The sequence below is a fragment of the Gopherus flavomarginatus genome, chromosome 1, assembly GCF_025201925.1.
Source record: "Gopherus flavomarginatus isolate rGopFla2 chromosome 1, rGopFla2.mat.asm, whole genome shotgun sequence".
In the NCBI taxonomy this organism is placed as follows: Eukaryota; Metazoa; Chordata; order Testudines; family Testudinidae; genus Gopherus; species Gopherus flavomarginatus.
Window position 1 is genome coordinate 120413200 of NC_066617.1, and position 18377 is coordinate 120431576.

Here is an 18377-nt window from a genome sequence, read left to right on the forward strand (position 1 = left end):
TGGTAGGAACTCAACTATCTCTTACAACTGATGCCTTTCAGGGCAGGGAACACTCTAACCACACATGTATAGAATGTGGTACAATGAGGCTTAGGCCTCATTCATAGTTGTGCTGTGTAACTAGATCCTTCTGCTCTTGATGCATTGAACATACCACACTGTGGGGTGAAGGCATGTCAAACAGTGGAACTAGAATAACTGATGTGCAAATGTCTCATCTCTGGATATGCTTAATCCACTTCTAGATTGAATACCTTAAGCAAGGCGTTTCTCTCCAAGAAGTCCAGGAGAAGTTCCATCACATATGGCTGAGCTGGAATAGAGAGCAGCCAGAAAGCAGTGAAATCAAGGATCTGGCAAAACCAGAGGTATGTACACTTTAGGTGTGCATGGAGGGGGTGGGGCGAGGCGGGGTCAGCTGTGGTCTGAGAAGTTAGCCACCTTGCAAGGCCTAGAATAATTACATCTCTGGATAAGTAGCTCAAACTCAGGTGATTTGTGTGTTTTTTTTGTTTTTTTTGTTTTTAGGTTCATTACAAAGTTGCTCCCTTTTTTGCCAAATGAGTGGCTTCCTTGCTTAGACTTAAAGTGATGTCACTTTAGATTCATGCTTACTACTTTAAACCTCTGCACAGCCTGAAAACTGACTGTAGATCATGGGTTTGCAACCAGTGAAACCCCTGTTAACTTGGCTTAGCTCTCTTCTGAGCTACCTTACATGGCTTATTGCCTCTGTTAGCCTCCATTATCACAAGTGGCTTCTCTTAGGGAGGCACAACTTGGCCTCTTTATGTATCCTGAAAGAGCATGGCATACCCATTGCGGACCTTGTTGGTGCCAATGGTCTTTCCATCAGACCTCCTTGACTGCCAGTAGTACCTTGCAGCATAACTTGCTGCCTTACAACATCACCCGAGGCAGTGGCAAGTTTGATCCTTATTGTGTTCTAAACACTAGAATTAAACTTCTATTTCTCCAACAGATGGAGTTTGAGACCCTGGCTATGTCCCGCAGCATTATCCAGCAGCTGCAGGATGCCTGCCAGATGCTAGTAGCCAGCATTCAAGGTCTCCCCACCAACTTTCAGGATAAGGTGAAACAGATGTATCACAACATGGAAGAGCTTCATGCATCCTTCTCCACTGCCCATTCCTTCCAGGATCTCTCCAGCAGCCTCCTAACCCAGAGCCAGGAGATGGTGACCAAGGCCCAGGAATATGTAGATGAGCTGATGGCATACGTGATGGAGACTACTCCTCTGTCTTGGGTTGTGGGACCCTTCATCCCATTGGGTAAGGGGTCTGCAGATGCCATTGAACCAGAAAACCAAGAAAAGGAGGCTTCAGAAGCCTGCAAGTCTAAGGAGGCCCTGTGACCTAGAAACCTGAAACTTCAACTGCTAAGGAAGAAAGCACATTCATTCGGTCTTCCTTCTGACTTGATGTGTACTAGCATATATCGAAGACACCAGTGGCTATTACTCATCTGCACTGTGCCTAAATCTCTCCTAATGTCTGGAGGTGTTGTGTGACTGCTATAATGTAGATCACTTCTCAGCTCAGATACTACTTGTTTGTGTTATCACTGTCTTCAAAATAAAATGTCACTTCATTTGAATGAAGGTCTAATCTGCTCTTTCTAAGAAGTCTGTCCAGTTCTATAGTCGACATCTGTGCCTGCAGTTAGTCATGCTATATGTAGCCTTGTTTGCCAGTAGCAGCAACCACTGGCATTAGTCTGTAGATGACACTTAAAAGCCTGGGAAGCTTACCCCCTGTACCATAGAAACAAATCTAGAGCCTTAATTTCTGAGTAGTTCTAGATCACTACTCACACCTGTAAACATGTTCTCAGTTTCACCAGAAACTAGAGCAGAAATAAGTGTTGCTCTTATGGCTGTGGTAGAACTGCACTGGGGGCTTCAGGTTGCTTTTCAGAAGTTGCGAAGAGTGCAGTTGGTTAAAATTCCTACCAGTGGGTTGCTCAGTCCTGGCCTCTGCCCCAGGAGAGAACAGGCCTGGGATTTCTTTGCCTAGCTCAAAATAGAGCCCCTCTCGGGATAGCCCTAGGGCATAAATGTCACAGCCCATAAAATACTGGTTACTCGGGTGGGTGGGTGTAATTTCAACCACCTATAAAATCCCTGAGTCTGTATCAAGGCTGCATATTTCCACACTTCACAGCTGGAACTGTGAAAGGCTGTAGATGCAATCTTCCCCCTTAGGAAAGCAGGCCCTTTAAATCCACATCATAGGGTGACAAGTATCAAGGGTAGCAGTGTTTGGTTTTCTGTGGGTACAGACTGCCTGGTGGTACCTTACACGCAGCATTTATTTGGGCATAAGCTATGGTGGGTAAAGGACCATTTCAGATGCCTCCTCAACCCTTTTTGTCATGAAAGGGTGAGTAATTCAGCTTTTTCTCACAGCCTCAGACCTACCTGTCAAATAAGAAAGGCATCAATCCATTGTATGGAAAATACAAAGCAAATCACACTCATTAAAATAAGCACTTTTGAAGTGCCAAAGAAGATGGTACAGTGCCCATAATAGAGAGGCTATGGGTTCTGTTTAGGGCACCACATACCTTGGAAAGCAAAAACATTGATGCCCTTGTGCTTAAAGGTATTTAGGCATTGCTCCACTCAGCATTGCAGGACCTGCTGAGACAACTTTCACTTACAAGTGACTTCACCACTTAGTGCTTATCACTCTTTGAAAATGAGACTGACAGTGCTGTCACAGGGGTCTTGCAGAGCAGTGTTCTAAAACCTCTATAGATCAGAGCAGCCCACTTTAAAAATAAAAGTGCTTTAACCTAAAACCCAGGCCAAACTTGAGGGTGCTATAATAGCTTGGTTACCACCTAGATCCTAGGCTCCTTCCAGCCCTGCTACTCCCTTGAGACATTCCTATGCTTTGTGCCTCTCTAAAGGGCCACATGATACCACTTTGTTATCCCCATTTTACCTTTCTGTAATCATACTGAATACTAGTAGATTTCAGTATACTGCAACTAGCACAAGGGGGTCCAGCTGCAGCAGGGTAGCACACACAAGCCTCAACTGCAACTATTACAGCTGTGAATTTACTAATGTGCACAAGAGCTGAAGTTTGCTCAATGTAGTTGTACCCAAAGTCAAGGGGAGAGAAGCTGTCCCAGATGCATTTTTCTAAGCCACTCTTCCTACAGAGGGGAAAATTGATCTAGTGGTTCTGGAATACCTACATTCTGTAAAAGCCACAGTGAATGCCTTGCCTATACTAAAAGGAAGATACAGCTTATTCCAGCAAAAGTTCCTTGCCAGTATCATTTATGACTTCAGCAAATGAAATAAGTAGGGCTGGCAATTAATTGGAATTAACTCAACTAAATCATGATTAAGAGTGCAATTAAGCACATTTTTTTTAAACAGTAGAATACCAATTAAATATTTTTGGATGTCCTACATTTTCAAATATATTGATTTCTAATAAGCATAATACAATCTGTACAGTGCTCACTTTATATATATTTTTTATAAATATTTAGACTAAAAATTTTTTTTCAATTCACCTACAAGTACTGTAGTATAATCTCTTTATGAGGAAAGTGTAATGTACAAATGTAGACTTTTTTTTTGGAGTGGGGGTTACATAACTCTTCTCAAAAACAAAATGTAAAACTTTAAAACCTACAAGTCCACTCAGTCCTACTTCTTATTCTGCCAATTGGTAAGGCAGACAAGTTTGTTTACAGTTACAGGATAGCCTGCTGCTTATGTACAATGTCACCTGAGAGTGAGAACAGGTGTTCATATGGCACTTTTGTAGCTGGTGTTGCAAGGTATTTATGTTCCAGATATGCTAAACATTCATATGTCCCTTCATGCATTGGCCACCATTCCACAGGATATGCTTTCATGCTGATGGTGGTGATTAAAAAATAATGCATCAGTTAAATTTGTGATTGAACTCCTTGGGGGAAGACTGTATATTTTCAGCTCTGTTTTACCCACATTCTGCCATATATTTCCTGTTGTTAGCAATCTCAGATGATGACCCTGCACATTTTGATTTAAGAACACTTTCTCTGCAGTTTTGGCAAAATGCCAGGAAGGTACTAATGTGAGATTTCTAAATATAGCTACAGCACTTGACCCAAGGTTTAAGAATCAGAAGTGCCTTCCAGAATCTGAGAGGGACTAGGTAGGGTGCATGCTTTCAGAAATCTTAAAAGAGCAACACTCAGATGCAGAAACTACCGAACCCAAACGCCAAAAAGGAAGATCAACCTTCTGCTGGTGACGTATGACTCAGATGATGAAAATGAACATGCATTTGTCCACTCTGCTTTGGATAGTTATTGAGCAGAACCCGTCATCAGCATGGATGCATGTCCTTTGGAAGATGAAAGGACATAAGAATTTTTAGTGCATCTGAGACATAAATAGGTTGCAATGTCAGCTACAATAGTGCCATGCAAATACCCTCTCTCTCTATTAGGTGACAAACAAGAAGCAGCCAGCATTATCTCCTGCAAATTGTATCCAAGTTTGTTTGTCTGAGCGATTGGCTAAAGTAGGACTGAGCGGACTTGTAGGACAAAGTTTTACATTGTTTAATTTTCAATGCAGTTATTTTTTATACATAATTCTACATTTGTAAATTCAACTGTCATGATAAAGAGATTGCACTATAGTACTTATATGAGGTGAATTGAAAAATACTGTTTTTGTTCTTTACAGTGCATATATTTGTAATAAAACTATAAAGTGAGTAGTATACACTTTGTATTCTCTGTTGTAATTGAAATCAATATAACTAATAATGTAGAAAACATCCAAAAATATTTAAATAAATTTTATTCCATTATTATTTAACACAACTGTAATAATTTTTTTTAATCACACGATTACTCATGATTTATTTTTTTAATCACTTGACAGCCCTAGAAATAAGCTATATTTGCAAAGGGGTTTCCTCCCCAGTATATCTGCATCTATACAGGGTGCTTTTGAGGGCATAGCATTCCTAATTGACAGTTATGCCAGCAAAAGGCAGAGAAGACAAGATATTTATTAACCTTGCAGAATTCCTTATGTATGGATAAATGACCTTTAATAACTCCTTAACTATTATCCCAAGATACCTACCTCTCTCTTTCCTGAAATTTACCAGTTCTCCCCCCAACCTTCTGTGAGAGAAGAAAGGAGAAAAAAATAACTAGAAAAAGTTTGAGTTTAGGTTGGTCCCATGTAACCTAATGCATGTTAGTTAAGTGATCTAAACTCAGCTATTTTCCTAGTGCAGACCCGGGACAAAATCTTTAACATATTAGCTGGTCAATTTCTAACCTAGGCTCCTGTATCTATATTAAGAAAAAAAAGATTGGCTTTAGCTACCATGGTGAAGCTGAATCTAAAGTAAATTCAAAACTTTCCCTAGTTAAGGCAAACCCTAGAGTGTTTCACACTTTCAGTCAAGATGTTTGGGAATTATGATAAACCAAATCAAAAAGATAAATTTTCAAGAAGTGAAAACATCAATTGTTATATGCAGAGCTCCTAAATGCCATCTCCAGTTTGCCTCAAACTTTTGAGACAAATTCAGCCCTGATAGATGAAAAATGTCTTAGAGCTTGCTTTATTTCTGGTAAATTTAGGGTTAAGACTTTGTGCAACAGAGAACAAATATTTGCAGGACATGGGTATAAGGCAAAAAGGTGCAAAACAGGCTGATTATGGAAGGCCAGCATCTCTAGCTATTAAACTGCATTAACACTCTACTACAAATAATTAGTATAATTACAATATAGTATTCTTAGAACTTGTGAGAGACTTTAAATGATCCATACCAATCAGCTGGGAAACCGCACACCACTCCTCCTTTAGTGCCTAGTCTGTGTTAGCAAGGAAAAAACAGCTTCTCCTAATTAGCAACAGTTGCTAGTCAGGGTGTGGCATCCTAGAAGAGTCCAGTTGAATGAAAGAATAGTGCTAGTCAAAGAAATAGATAGGCTATCTCTTACATTATTTTAGTTAACTATCTTTCTCTTTCAGGTCTCCAAGATTTTGGAGTAACTTTTTGTGTGAGACTGACTTTGAGGGTTAGTAAGTATGTTTCTCTTCTCCCTTTCTCTACCCACACCCACCCCATTCCTGTTTTAGCTTCCTTTAGAGACAGTATTTTATATCAAATATTTTGATCTCCTCCTAATCTAAAGTACAGTACTCACTGTTTCTTTTAGGCAACACAGTTTCAGATTTCTCATATTTCTATATTCCATAATTTAAAGGGGTTCTGATGTTTGAGTTTTCATAACAAGAAATTGTTGACTTTCTTCCATTTTAGTGTATATCTCTGTTCTGGGGTGCTCCTTATATTATTGTTCTTGGAGGGATCGGTTGTAAGTTAACTTTCTCTCTGAATGTTGTGTGAAATGTTTGTCTTGCTACAGGTCTGAAGTGAAATGGGAAGATCTAAAACTAGCTCAGATTACAGTTATTGCTACTATCAAAAGATACAGTAGAAAAATGGTTATTGCCATGTGTTGCTTGGCTGTTTTTATGTCTACTGTAATTGTATTTCGACTGCCTGGCTGTGACCCTTAACTCTGTGTCTTGAAGAGGGAGTTGAAATGAAGGTGGATTTTATTGGTTTGTCCGTCTGTCCACTAATCCCAATCCTGGACTCTGTCAAGTCTCCCTCACAACCTTTAACAGCTGGTTGTTGTTGTTTCTTGTGTACTTAAAAAACACATTTGGATATGATGCATCTCCCCTTTTTATTCTTTTGTCTGCTTTAGATCCTAGTTGTAGTAGCTTCTTGTAAGAAGGGTACCGTTGGGACTTCCTTTCTATGAAATGCAGTGATAGAAAGGATGTAATGTTCTTGTGCTTCAGTGTTTTGTTTGTATGGTGTTGGGTTACTGTTTACTCTGCCATTTGGACCTACAATAATTTTTCTTGCTTTTCAGTTTCATCTGACTAGAACACTTCTTCAAAAGCCAAATAAGAACTCAAAGCAGGTAGGTGCCTTCAGTAGACATTTAGGCTCCTGCAAGTAAATTACTGATCTTAACTCTTGGGTGTTAGCCACCCGTTGGCTGTTGTACTCAGTATCATTACTCTCTAGAAACCAGTCACATTATACAGTCCTTGTTATTGCTGTAGTGGCTTCAGAAAAATCTAGAGCTGGTCAGAGAATGACAGTTCAGTCTCACAAAAACATTTGAGGTTTCAGTATTTGTTTTGTCCTACATTAGAATGAAAACAAAACTTTGGAATGCGTTTGCAAAATAGAATTGTGTTAAAAATGTGTCTTACGATCAGAAAGGCCAGGTTTTTGATCTCTCTCTGGTCAGAAGTGACCAGGGAGCCCTGGATATGAGGCCTTCCCCTCAGAAACTTTGTTGAAACCGCTCAGTGTCTGTGGAATGTTCTGGCTTTGACTAAATAGCATATTGAGGTGAAATTACATTTAGTTGAAAATATTCCAATCAGTTCTAGAAAAAACATAAAAGGCTGGTTATTGTAGATGATGTTGAAGCACAATGCTACTCCCCGATGTTATTACGACTCAATTAACCACATTTTATTAATGATAATAGTCATTTTTGATGAGGGGCAATTCCTGAAAGAGCTACATGTCCAATCTGAGCTGAATGATCCTGTAGCTTTCAAAATGGAAGACCCTAACTATTAAGGGAACCTGGAAAGAGAACTGGGGAGAGGGAATGAGCTTATGCCCTCCTCTTTTTTTTTTTTTCTGCTTCATAATACATGGAAGCAATATGAAAGGACTTTTTTTTTTTTTTTTTTTTTTTTTTTTTTGACCTCTCCAAAAGTGTCATCTTGGTTGGCGATCTTTTGACATTTGACATTTTAACCCTTCTCTCATTGAGATTCTAATTTTCACACAGAGACAGTAAACTGGACAGCTCATAGACTCATAGGTCAGAAGGGACCAATCTGATCATCTAGTCTGACCTCCTGCACAAGGCAGACCACAGAACCCCACCCATCCAATTTTATAACAACCCCTATCCCAGGACCGAGTTATTGAAATCCTCAAAAATGGTTTGAAGACCTCAAGCTGCAGAGAAACCACCAGCAAGTGACCCGTGCCCCACGCTGCAGGGGAAGGCGAAAAACCTCCAGGGCACCTGCCAATCCGCCCTGGAGGAAAATTCCTTCCCGACCCCAAATATGGCGATCAGCTAAACCCTGAGCATATGGGCAAGAGTCACCAGCTAGCACCCAAGAAGGAATTCTCTGCAGCAACTCAGTACCCATCGCATCCAACATCTTCCCGCAGACCATTGAGCAGACCTGTCTGGTGGTAATTCAAGATCAATTGCCCAAATTAACGATCCTATCATAACATCCCCTCCATATACTTATCAAGCTTTGTCTTAAAGCCAGGAAAGTCTTTTGCCCCTACTACTTCCCTCGGAAGGCTATTCCAGAACTTCACTCCCCTAATGGTCAGAAACCTTCGTCTAATTTCAAGTCTAAACTTCCTAATATCCAGTTTATACCCATTCGTCCTCGTGTCTACATTAGTACTAAACTTAAATAATTCCTCTCCCTCCCTAACGTTAACCCCCTTGATATATTTATATAGAGCGAGCATATCCCCCCTCAGCCTTCTTTTGGCCAGGCTAAACAAGCCAAGCTCTTTGAGTCTCCTTTCATAAGGCAGTTTTTCCATTCCTCGGATCATCCTTGTAGCCCGTCTCTGAACCTGTTCCAGTTTGAATTCATCCTTCTTGAACATGGGACACAAGAACTGCACACAGTATTCCAGATGGGGTCTCACCAACGCCTTATATAACGGTACTAACACATCCTTATCCTTGCAGGAAATATCCCGCCTGATGCATCCCAAAATCGCATTTGCTTTTTTAACAGCCGTATCACATTGGCGACTCATAGTCATCCTGCTATCAACCAGTACCCCAACGTCCTTCTCCTCCTCTGTCGCTTCCAACTGATGCGCCCCCAACGTATATCCAAAATTCTTATTATTAATTCCTAAATGCATGACCTTGCACTTTTCACTATTGTATTTCATCCTATTTCTATTACTCCAGTTTACAAGGTGGTTCAGATCTTCCTGAATAGTATCCCTGTCCTTCTCCGTGTTAGCAATACCCCCCAGCTTTGTGTCATTCGCAAACTTTATTAGCACATTCCCGCTCTTTGTGCCAAGGTCAGTAATAAAAAGGTTAAATAAGATCGGTCCCAAAACCGATCCTTGAGGGACTCCACTGGTGACCTCCTTCCAGCCTGACAGTTCACCTTTCAATACGACCCTCTGGAGTCTCCCCTTTAACCAGTTCCTTATCCACCTTACAACTTTCACATTCACTCCCATCTTTTCCAATTTAACTAACAGCTCCCTGTGTGGAACCGTGTCGAACGCCTTACTGAAATCTAGGTAAATTATATCTACCGCATTTCCTTTATCTAAGTAATCCGTCACCTTCTCAAAGAAGGAGATCAGATTGGTTTGGCACGATCTACCTTTAGTAAATCCGTGTTGCAATTCGTCACAATTACCATTGACCTCTATGTCCTTAACTACTTTCTCCCTTAAAATTTTTTCCAAGACCTTACATACTACAGATGTCAAGCTAACAGGCCTATAATTACCCGGATCACTCTTATTCCCTTTCTTAAAAATAGGAACTACATTAGCAATCCTCCAGTCATATGGCACAACCCCCGAGTTTATCGATTGCTTAAAAATTCTCACTAATGGGCTCGCAATTTCACGCGCCAGTTCCTTTAATATCCTCGGATGGAGATTGTCCGGGCCCTCCGACTTTGTCCCATCGAGCTGTTCGAGTACGGCCTCTACCTCAGTTGCGGTAATATCCACTTCCATATCCACATTCCCGTTTATCATCCCTCCATCATCGCAAGGTTCCTCACTAGTCTTATTAAAAACTGAGGCAAATACTTGTTTAGATGTTGGGCCATGCCTAGGTTATCCTTAACCTCCATTCCATCCTCAGTGTATAGCGGCCCCACTTCTTCTTTCTTTGTTTTCTTCTTATTTATGTGGCTGTAGAACCTTTTACTATTGGTTTTGATTCCCTTTGCAAGTTCCAGTTCAATGTGGCTTTTAGCCTTCCTCACTTTAGCTGAGGGAAAGAGATGTTTAGTCATACTGTTAACTTGTTTCTTAACACCTTTCTGAGTCCCACAAGTTGTATTATGTGTTACAAAAGATAGTTAGTTATTTTAAAAGATTTAATTCTCCCAATTCAAAGAAGATGTGGAAGTACACAAGGCCCATTTTATAAGCAATCCTCTCCTCCTAGGTACTCCAGAAAACCTAGAGAAATTTAGTCTAATATTTCTAAGATTAAAAACATGCAGAGTTACTCTTCTGCCTCCTCCAGTGCAGTGATACTGTGAAGATACTGGCAAGAAGAATAACAAAGCTGTTGAAGCCTTCTTTGGAAACATGATAAAGAAGCAAAAAGGCACACCCAATTTTTAATAAATGCCACTTGCAAGTTGCATGAAACTAGCAAGATAAGTACTCTTACCTTGGCTACTAGACCTCATAGTTAAATAGATCCCTGCAGTGGATACACAGACTCTTGAAGTAGCTTGATTTAATTTGAGTCTTCAGCTCTTAGAGACTTCTATTGTCAATATCCACAACAGCTCCAAAGGGACTGATTTCCTGGAAGCATAGGTTATGGAGGAAGGACTAAATCAATGACATGATGCTTCTTTTTGTAGGATGTATTCAGCAAGGTCCTCAGTCAGCTCTTAGTCCATGCTGACCATGGCCTGGGTTCCATGCTTCCACCTCTGAAAAGGAGCACCACTGAAACATCACATTTCCCCGTGATCCTTCCATCAGTGATATACCCCCAGTTACGACTACACTTGAACCTCAAGGTGAGTAAATCACGGGATGAAGTTGTATTTCTGTACTTATCTCAGAGGTGACGTGCAACTAAAATGTACTGCTTTCTATGTGTGACCTTAGGCAAATTACTTCACATCTCTGCCTTGCTTCCCTCCCCACCCTCCTATAAAATGGAGGCAATGTTATGTGAATTCCTTTATAAAGTAGTTTGAGATTTACAGATGAATAGCACTGTGAGTTTACTATTACCTTCCGTCACACTCTAGTCAGAAAAGAGCTTTAAAGTTGCAGTTCTAACTCTGAGATCACAGCAGGATTTGCAAGTGTGGGATGGAAGAGAAAGTGGACTGAGTGTCCTCTAGAGTTTCATGAACTGGATATTGTAATATTTGGCACAGATGGGAAGGGGGCTGGAGGTACATTTTAGAAGAAGGGATAGAAATGTGTTGCTTGCAACATGAATTCATGGAAATGTTTACAGAGCAAAAGTGTAGCTCTTCCTCACTTTGTCTCCTGCAATTGTAATATGGTTTTGAAAAAAGCCTACCAGAAACTATGGTAAGGCTGATATTGTAGGGTTCTGTGACTGAAACATCTCAATAATTTGTTCATGGTGGGTTTTTGTGTCTGTGTTTGGTTTCAAGTCCAATTGGAAGTACAGTTGAAGGAAATCAAATTCACAGGAATAGTGCGTTGTCTTTTTTTTCTGAAAGATGAAAAATGAGTCAGAAATAAAGGCACAATGCAGGGAAGAGACACAGAGAGAGAAAGTGTAGGTGGAAAACTATAACCAGCTAATTATTTGTGAATCTTTGACCAGCATCCCTCCTCTCTGCTCGCTATTTCGCCTAGTCTTCTGGGACTTATTGAGCATCCCAAATTTAGGAATGGTTGATGGGTTTTCAAACAAGAAAAGGAAAAAAGAAAAATGGCTTGCCACTAAAACATATCCTCTTTCTCCAACTTCCAAAAATGTGGAGCTACTGTCTCCCAAAATTAGTCTGAGACCATATTCACCTCACTATGTCCATCCTTAAAGTCAGATCTCTTAGCCCTCTAGGATGAGAATTTTAGAGAATTTAAAAGAGGTGATTCCCAGCTGTTATTAGGGAAGGCACTTTGCTTCTAGCCCTGGAAAGTTTTGATGACTGAAGGTGTAGAGGATCTGGAGAGGCACTCCTATGTAGAGAGTTATTTGAAGTCACTTTTTGGACTTGTGGAGACAGAGACTTTGTGTGTGGCAAGCCAGGTGTAAATCTCGAACACACTAAGTGGCTGTGTGGACCCTGCTTCGGTGCAGCAAAATTTACCTAGTATGCAATGACATACTACTGTTTTTGAAAGAGGAGCAGGTCATTGTGCACTGGGAAACATTTAGTACACGGCAACAAGGTCCATATGACCAGTTAGTGTGCAGCACTGTAATGTGCTGTAGATTTACATCCTGGTTTGCCATGCGTTCCTTCTCTCTCTTTCAAGGCAAATCCTTTTATAGTTCCTTCATACCCCTGGATCATAAAACTGTATTCCCAGCCCATCCTCACACTTCCCCTTGATTACAGCTGGAGTTGTGGGTGCCTAGCATTTATGAAAAACCAGGCACATGGTAATGAAGACACTGACCCTTACAGAGAGAGTGGCCACTGTAATTCTTTTTAAAACATTTGCATTCCCTCACACACTTTCTGTAACTCAGGGTAATGTTCCCACCTCCTGGGGAAACCCTTCACACCACACCATGTAGTATGTGTAGGGACTGACTCTTTTTATTACATCTTAATTTTCAAGTAGACCATGTACCAACTGTCACGGTTCCTGAGGTAATTGCACCTCTGATGCTCTCATGATCTCCTTGAAGGCACCCTCTATAGGTTTCAGACCTCCAGCCATTGTCTGTCTTGAGGAGGAGTCCCATGACACTCTCCCTCTAGACTGGGGATTTAAGCTACAATTCTTCCTGCCCTTCGGTTTGGTTTTATGTCCAATTGAAATACAGTTTAAAGAAATTGAATTCATGGGAATAGCAAGCCTCACTTAATATGGCTTTTGAAGTGATATTGCTGTGATGTATTCTTGATTTAGAGCGAGAAGAATGGTTAGGTCTTGGCACCCACCAGCATCTTGGAAAGCTGTTTTTAGAAGAATAATCATTCTTGTGTGTTAGGTCAGAGCCATGAAATGACGGGGAGAAGGCTGGACCATCACAGACCAGCAGCAATGCACATGCTAGTAAATCTGGGTTTTTAGTGGCAGCTCATGCTTTGTCCAGCCATCCTGAGAGTGGGAGCAACAAAGTGAATATTAAACATGGCAGCCAGGATGATGACATCTCAAACCTGGATTTCTTTGACCTTACAGGGGAGCATGAAGGAAGTATAATTCCTGTATTTGGCCTGGAGGACAGAGAGAAATCAGAAGATACTGCTTGTAACAGGTTTGCTGCAGGACCAAGTCATTGTGATGTACCTACTGGGAAGAGCAACCTCAAAGGAGGAGATGACCCCCCCCAGCAGTGGCACCGGGGGGAGGGGGCAGGCCTCTCCAAGCCATCAAGCTCAGGAGGAGACAACAAAACTTCAGTTTACAGAAAGTGAGAGGGTCACGTCTGCAACAAGTAAGAGAGTACTGGAGTTCTTAGAAACCAGCCATCGGGAAGACTCTGAGGCCATACAGAGCATGGAAACCCAACTGAGGGGCATGGGGGTAGCCTCAGTTATCATCCATAAACAGCTGGAAGCAATAGTTAATCTCCTCAGCCAGCCTCCAAGGCCTGTCCCTGCACAGCCAGATAGTTCCTTCTCTGCCACACCATGTGTAGAAAAGGTAGATGCTTCTACATACACTGGTGACAACTGTATGTGATCCAGAGAGTGAGTTGCTCTTTGGAGTCATAAGAGATGGCTCCTGCCTGGTATAGCTTTCGCTTGCAGAGAGTGGCAATGGAACAAGCCTTGTTATCAGTCACCATGGCTAGGGAGGGAAGAAGAGAGCATGTGGGGTTTAATCTACATATGGTATGTTGTATCTCTTATAATGCTGTAAATGTTTTATTGGTCAAGATTTTAAAGAATAACAATCCTATGGGGTAGTACTAAATAACGCATGAGGGAAAGCAGCAGATGAGGCATTGTTTGACTAGGATTTTTGAATCTCCACCTGTTGTTGTCTCTCTATTTGATACAAAATGTGTGTGTGTGTGGTTTTCTTTTTCTGGAGATATTTGAAAATGTATCCTAACAATTAAACTTACATATTGATATGAGGCTGTGCATATGGCTGATTCAGTTATCCTTAAGTTCTCTTCGGATAAGTCTGTGCCTGGTTGATTTGTCATCTTGGTCTGATGACTATAGGTCACTTTTCCTCTTGGGTGTATGGTTTCACTGTGATTTGTCAGCAAGAGAGGATGATCCACCATTTGCAGTAACTGTACACGATATGTCAATGGTACCTTTCCCCTGATTAGCTTTTAGGTGCCTGAATCTCCATTTTTATAGAGGGAAATGCACTTTCTGAATCTTGCTTGACCACCGAAGGTACTCTGCCACTGTTAGCGGAAACCATTAGCCCCTCCTTTCTCTAAAGGAGTTGCAGGATGTGTGTGTGTTTGTGTTTGTGTGTGTGTAAACAATACATTCATACTCTACTATTTGAGGCCATCAGGTGGTCTGTAGAGGAAGACTTTGGGGAGGGATCAAGGAAGAGGATGGGTTTAATAGGAAAGGATTGTGTGAGGACAGAGGACTACATGTCTTGGGTGGAGGGGGTCCTCCATAGGTTTCAAGAACCTTCGTGAGCATCCTTCCTTTATCACTGCATTTATGGTGCAACTAATTTACAGCATGCTTGCTGTGTTTAGGCAGTGGCTTACATACTGACTGACCTTCCGGCATTCTGAAAAAAGCCATCAATATTTGGCATTCACTGCCCTAAGTGCCATTGTGTATGCCTTGGTATGTGGCTGCACCTGAAATAAAACTTGCCAGCCAAAAAGAAGCCAACTTTCTGCATTCAGCATTATATTGTTACACAGCTCCATTGCAGAAGAAATACTTCAAATACTTTTTTTTAAATCCAGGAACCAACTGACATAGGATGCAAAAGATTTGAAAACCAATAGCTTTCTGTAAAGCTATTTTACAATTTCACCATATTAGCCCAGTAGGTTATTAAAGAAAAGTTTTTAACTGAGCCAATGTAATTTTTCCTCAAACTGCCGGTCTCTAAAATTTAACGGCCTCATTGAATTTTGACTGAAGTCAGGCTTCTGTCATTGACTTCAGTAAGAGAAAGGGAAGATGTGAGAATTAAATAGTATGGCAACCAAATCTGATCAGAATTTAGAATTTCCAGTTTGTCAGAAAATTGACACTACAAATCTTGTTCCCCTGATTCGTAATGAAAACACTTTGAAAAACGCCCACAATGAAAATTTAAAAAGAGAATTTAAAAAAAAAAAGTACACCACAATTTTCTAGATTTTTTTTCGAGTTTAAAGTAAAATTTTTGAAATGATTATTTGGAATTTTTAAAATCTTTCTTAAGATTCTCTTTTTTCTAAATACTCTCTAATTTTTCAACTTCCTTCTGAACTGTGGACAGGAGAACTGAACAAGGAATTCTAGTGCCAGTTCTGCCAATGCTAAACGGAGGTAATAACCTCTCTTCTACATGAGATTCACCTGTTTATACATCCAAGGATTGCATTAGCCCTTTTGGCCACAGTGGCTCACTGGGTTCTAATGTTCATCTGATTATCCATTATGCTCTTCTGGTCATTTTCACGACTGGTGCTTACCAGAATAGTCCCCTATCTTGGAAATATGATGTACATTCTTTGTTCTTAAATGATAACTATTTCCCTATAACAATTGATCATGTCGAAATGGTAAGCTGGGTGCAAGCAAATAGTATGCAAGCAATCAAGATCACTCTGCATCAGTAACCCTCTTCATTATTTATGCTCCTCTAGTCCTTAGAATCTGCAAACTCTTGCAGTAATGATTTGGGGCTTCATTCAAAGGGATTTAGGGCATTGGAATGCTGAGCATTTGCAATGTTCAACTTTTAGGGGCCTACACAATCACAGGAACGCCACTGCAATCCACAAAGAGGGGTGCCAGGAGGACGTGGCCCCATCACTTTTTCCCAGCCGTGGGGGCAGGCAATGGGTGAGGGATCAGAAAGGAGTGAGTGGGTGGATGGGGTCTTGAGGGGAAGGGATGGAATGAGGATGGGGGCTCAGGGGGAAGGGGCAACATGGGGGGTGGGACTACAGTTCAAGTGCCAAAAGCCCCCCACACACTTACGCTTTGTGGACAGGAGTAGCAGAAGCTTCCTAAATTAAGCATTTAGGCTCTCTATGCAATGAAGGGGGAGAGCTAAGCACCTTAGAATTCAATTCATAGTAGCTAGTGTATTAGGTGGGAAGCCACCTAAGTTAGTCAAATAGGAGATGCTGGTAACAGGGGTATGTGTAGTAAGCCACATCCCTCTAATAGAGAGAAATTCCTATCTCTGCTAGCAGTCCACGACTGAGTGCCCCTGTCCTGGAATCAGATGGCTTAGATAGCTGAGTTGTTTCTAGAGATTGGAGCTGGGATACTGGACCCTGAATGCTTTACCCCCAACTCTGCCAGCTGGATGCCCTATTTTCCAGGCTCCAAAGTCATTCTTTCTCTTTCTTTCCTCTCTCTGCCCCATAACTTCAGATAGTCACACCTGATACATCGATGGCACGGCCAAGGACTAATTATTTGTCCTAATTTGCTGAAATTTCCCAGCCTCTCCTTATTTTTTTTCCTTCCCACTGTACAGTCAGTAAAATTCCTACCGGTCTTTCTATCGCAGGTACGCTACACACGATATGACAGGAGTGCCTGTGTGACTCATGTCTGTAGAGAAACATTAATAAAGACTTCATAGAGCTGTGTCTCATAAAACAAGTGTTTCCAAGTCCACCATTGGAGGAGCTCTCTCCTACAGATGATCATGTAACATGTGAAATGTTACAATATAGGAGTATGTATTATCAAAAAATGTGTAACTACTTATGCTAAACAATATGTTCCGCCTTGTATTTAGCTGTGACACTGAGTACGTTTCCCAGAGCTGAAGCAGAGCTCCTTGTAGCTTAAAACTTTGTTTCTCCCACCACCAAAAGCTGGTCCAATAAAAGATAGTACCTCACCCACCTTGTGTCTCAGTGGCATTTAAAAACTATCACTTTGTATTCCATACTAAGTAATATAGCTCTTCCAGAACCTCTGGTCTAGCTGTCAAAAACTCTTCCTATCTCTCACCTATATGAAACATACACAGTAACCATTATTGTGTAACATTACACCAAAGATATATAACAGAACTTTTTGACTTGCAAATGCAGTTGGCATATAGCTCTTTTCATAGTTTGCTTCCTTATACTTCTCAATTGTACTGCAGAAGCAGCCGTCAGATTTTAAAGTGGAAGCAGGGCTCCCCGGAGGTGGGAGTGCCAAGTGGGACAATTTGCCCTGGGCCCCGCAGGTAGCCCCACGAGAATATAGTATTCTATAGTATTGCAACTTATTTTAATGGAAGGGACCCCTAAAATTGCTTTGCCCCAGGCCCCCAGAATCCTCTGGGTGACCCTGAGTGGAAGAAATAGGTTGTATGATATATGGGTAATGATTAAATACACAGGTAAGAAATCTAGAGATAAACTGGACATTTCTGTGAAAATTGTTAAACATAAATATACATGACCAGAAAAAGTTGCAACTCTGTCAGGTTTAGAGAGTGGAGCGATAAATGCAATGTGATCATGTGTGTAAGGCTGTACCATACTACATCCATGTAAAGAAGATGCAGTTAAATCTGTAAATGTGAGCTTAATTTTGTCCTGACCTGATTCTCAAGTGAACTCTTCACATTCTCATTGTGACTTTGCAAATATAGCCTATATTCTGTGCATTAATATACTGCCAACTCCAAGAAACCAAGCCTTCCAAAGAAAGCTGCACTTCAAGCTGAAATCCAAGACAAAACTCAGAGGGACACCTGGAAGAGTTGAGCAGGGTGAAAGAGTGTCATCCCAGGGATAAGATAGGACACTGCACTATAATCCAGAGATCTGAATTGCTATTCCTAGGCCTGGCACTAACTCATTATGTGACTCAGGGCAAGTTATTTCAATGCTCTGTGCCTCCATTTCCCATCTGTATAACGGGAATGATGACACTTATGAAGTACTTTGAGAGCTCTCGCTGTGCTTATACTCAGTAACTAACACAATGGGGCTCAGTCTCAGGTGGGCCTCTAGGTGCTACTGGGCTGCAATTGTGAACTTCCCAGCAGGGGCACAATCACTACAGGAGTTTGTGCAATGTAACTCTGCTCCATAAAAATCCCACGTGCCGAAAGCTGTGCCAGATGCAATTCCTATACTTGGAGGAAATGATCTAGCTGTTCTTAAATTCCCAGTTTCTGTAATAATCCACAAGAAAATGTAGGAACCCCAGAGAA

At 41.1% G+C, this 18377-nt stretch overlaps 1 protein-coding gene across 3 annotated transcripts in view; it reads left to right on the forward strand.

Moving 5' to 3' along the window:
• LOC127058608 (perilipin-3-like) overlaps positions 1-18377 on the forward strand; it is a 109859-nt gene that overhangs the window by 62110 nt on the left and 29372 nt on the right. For all 3 annotated transcript variants that reach the window (XM_050968811.1, XM_050968814.1, XM_050968801.1), the window contains one exon: positions 10742-10903. In XM_050968811.1, the coding sequence (XP_050824768.1) occupies positions 10742-10903 (162 nt within the window). The remainder of the gene's footprint in view (positions 1-10741; positions 10904-18377) is intronic.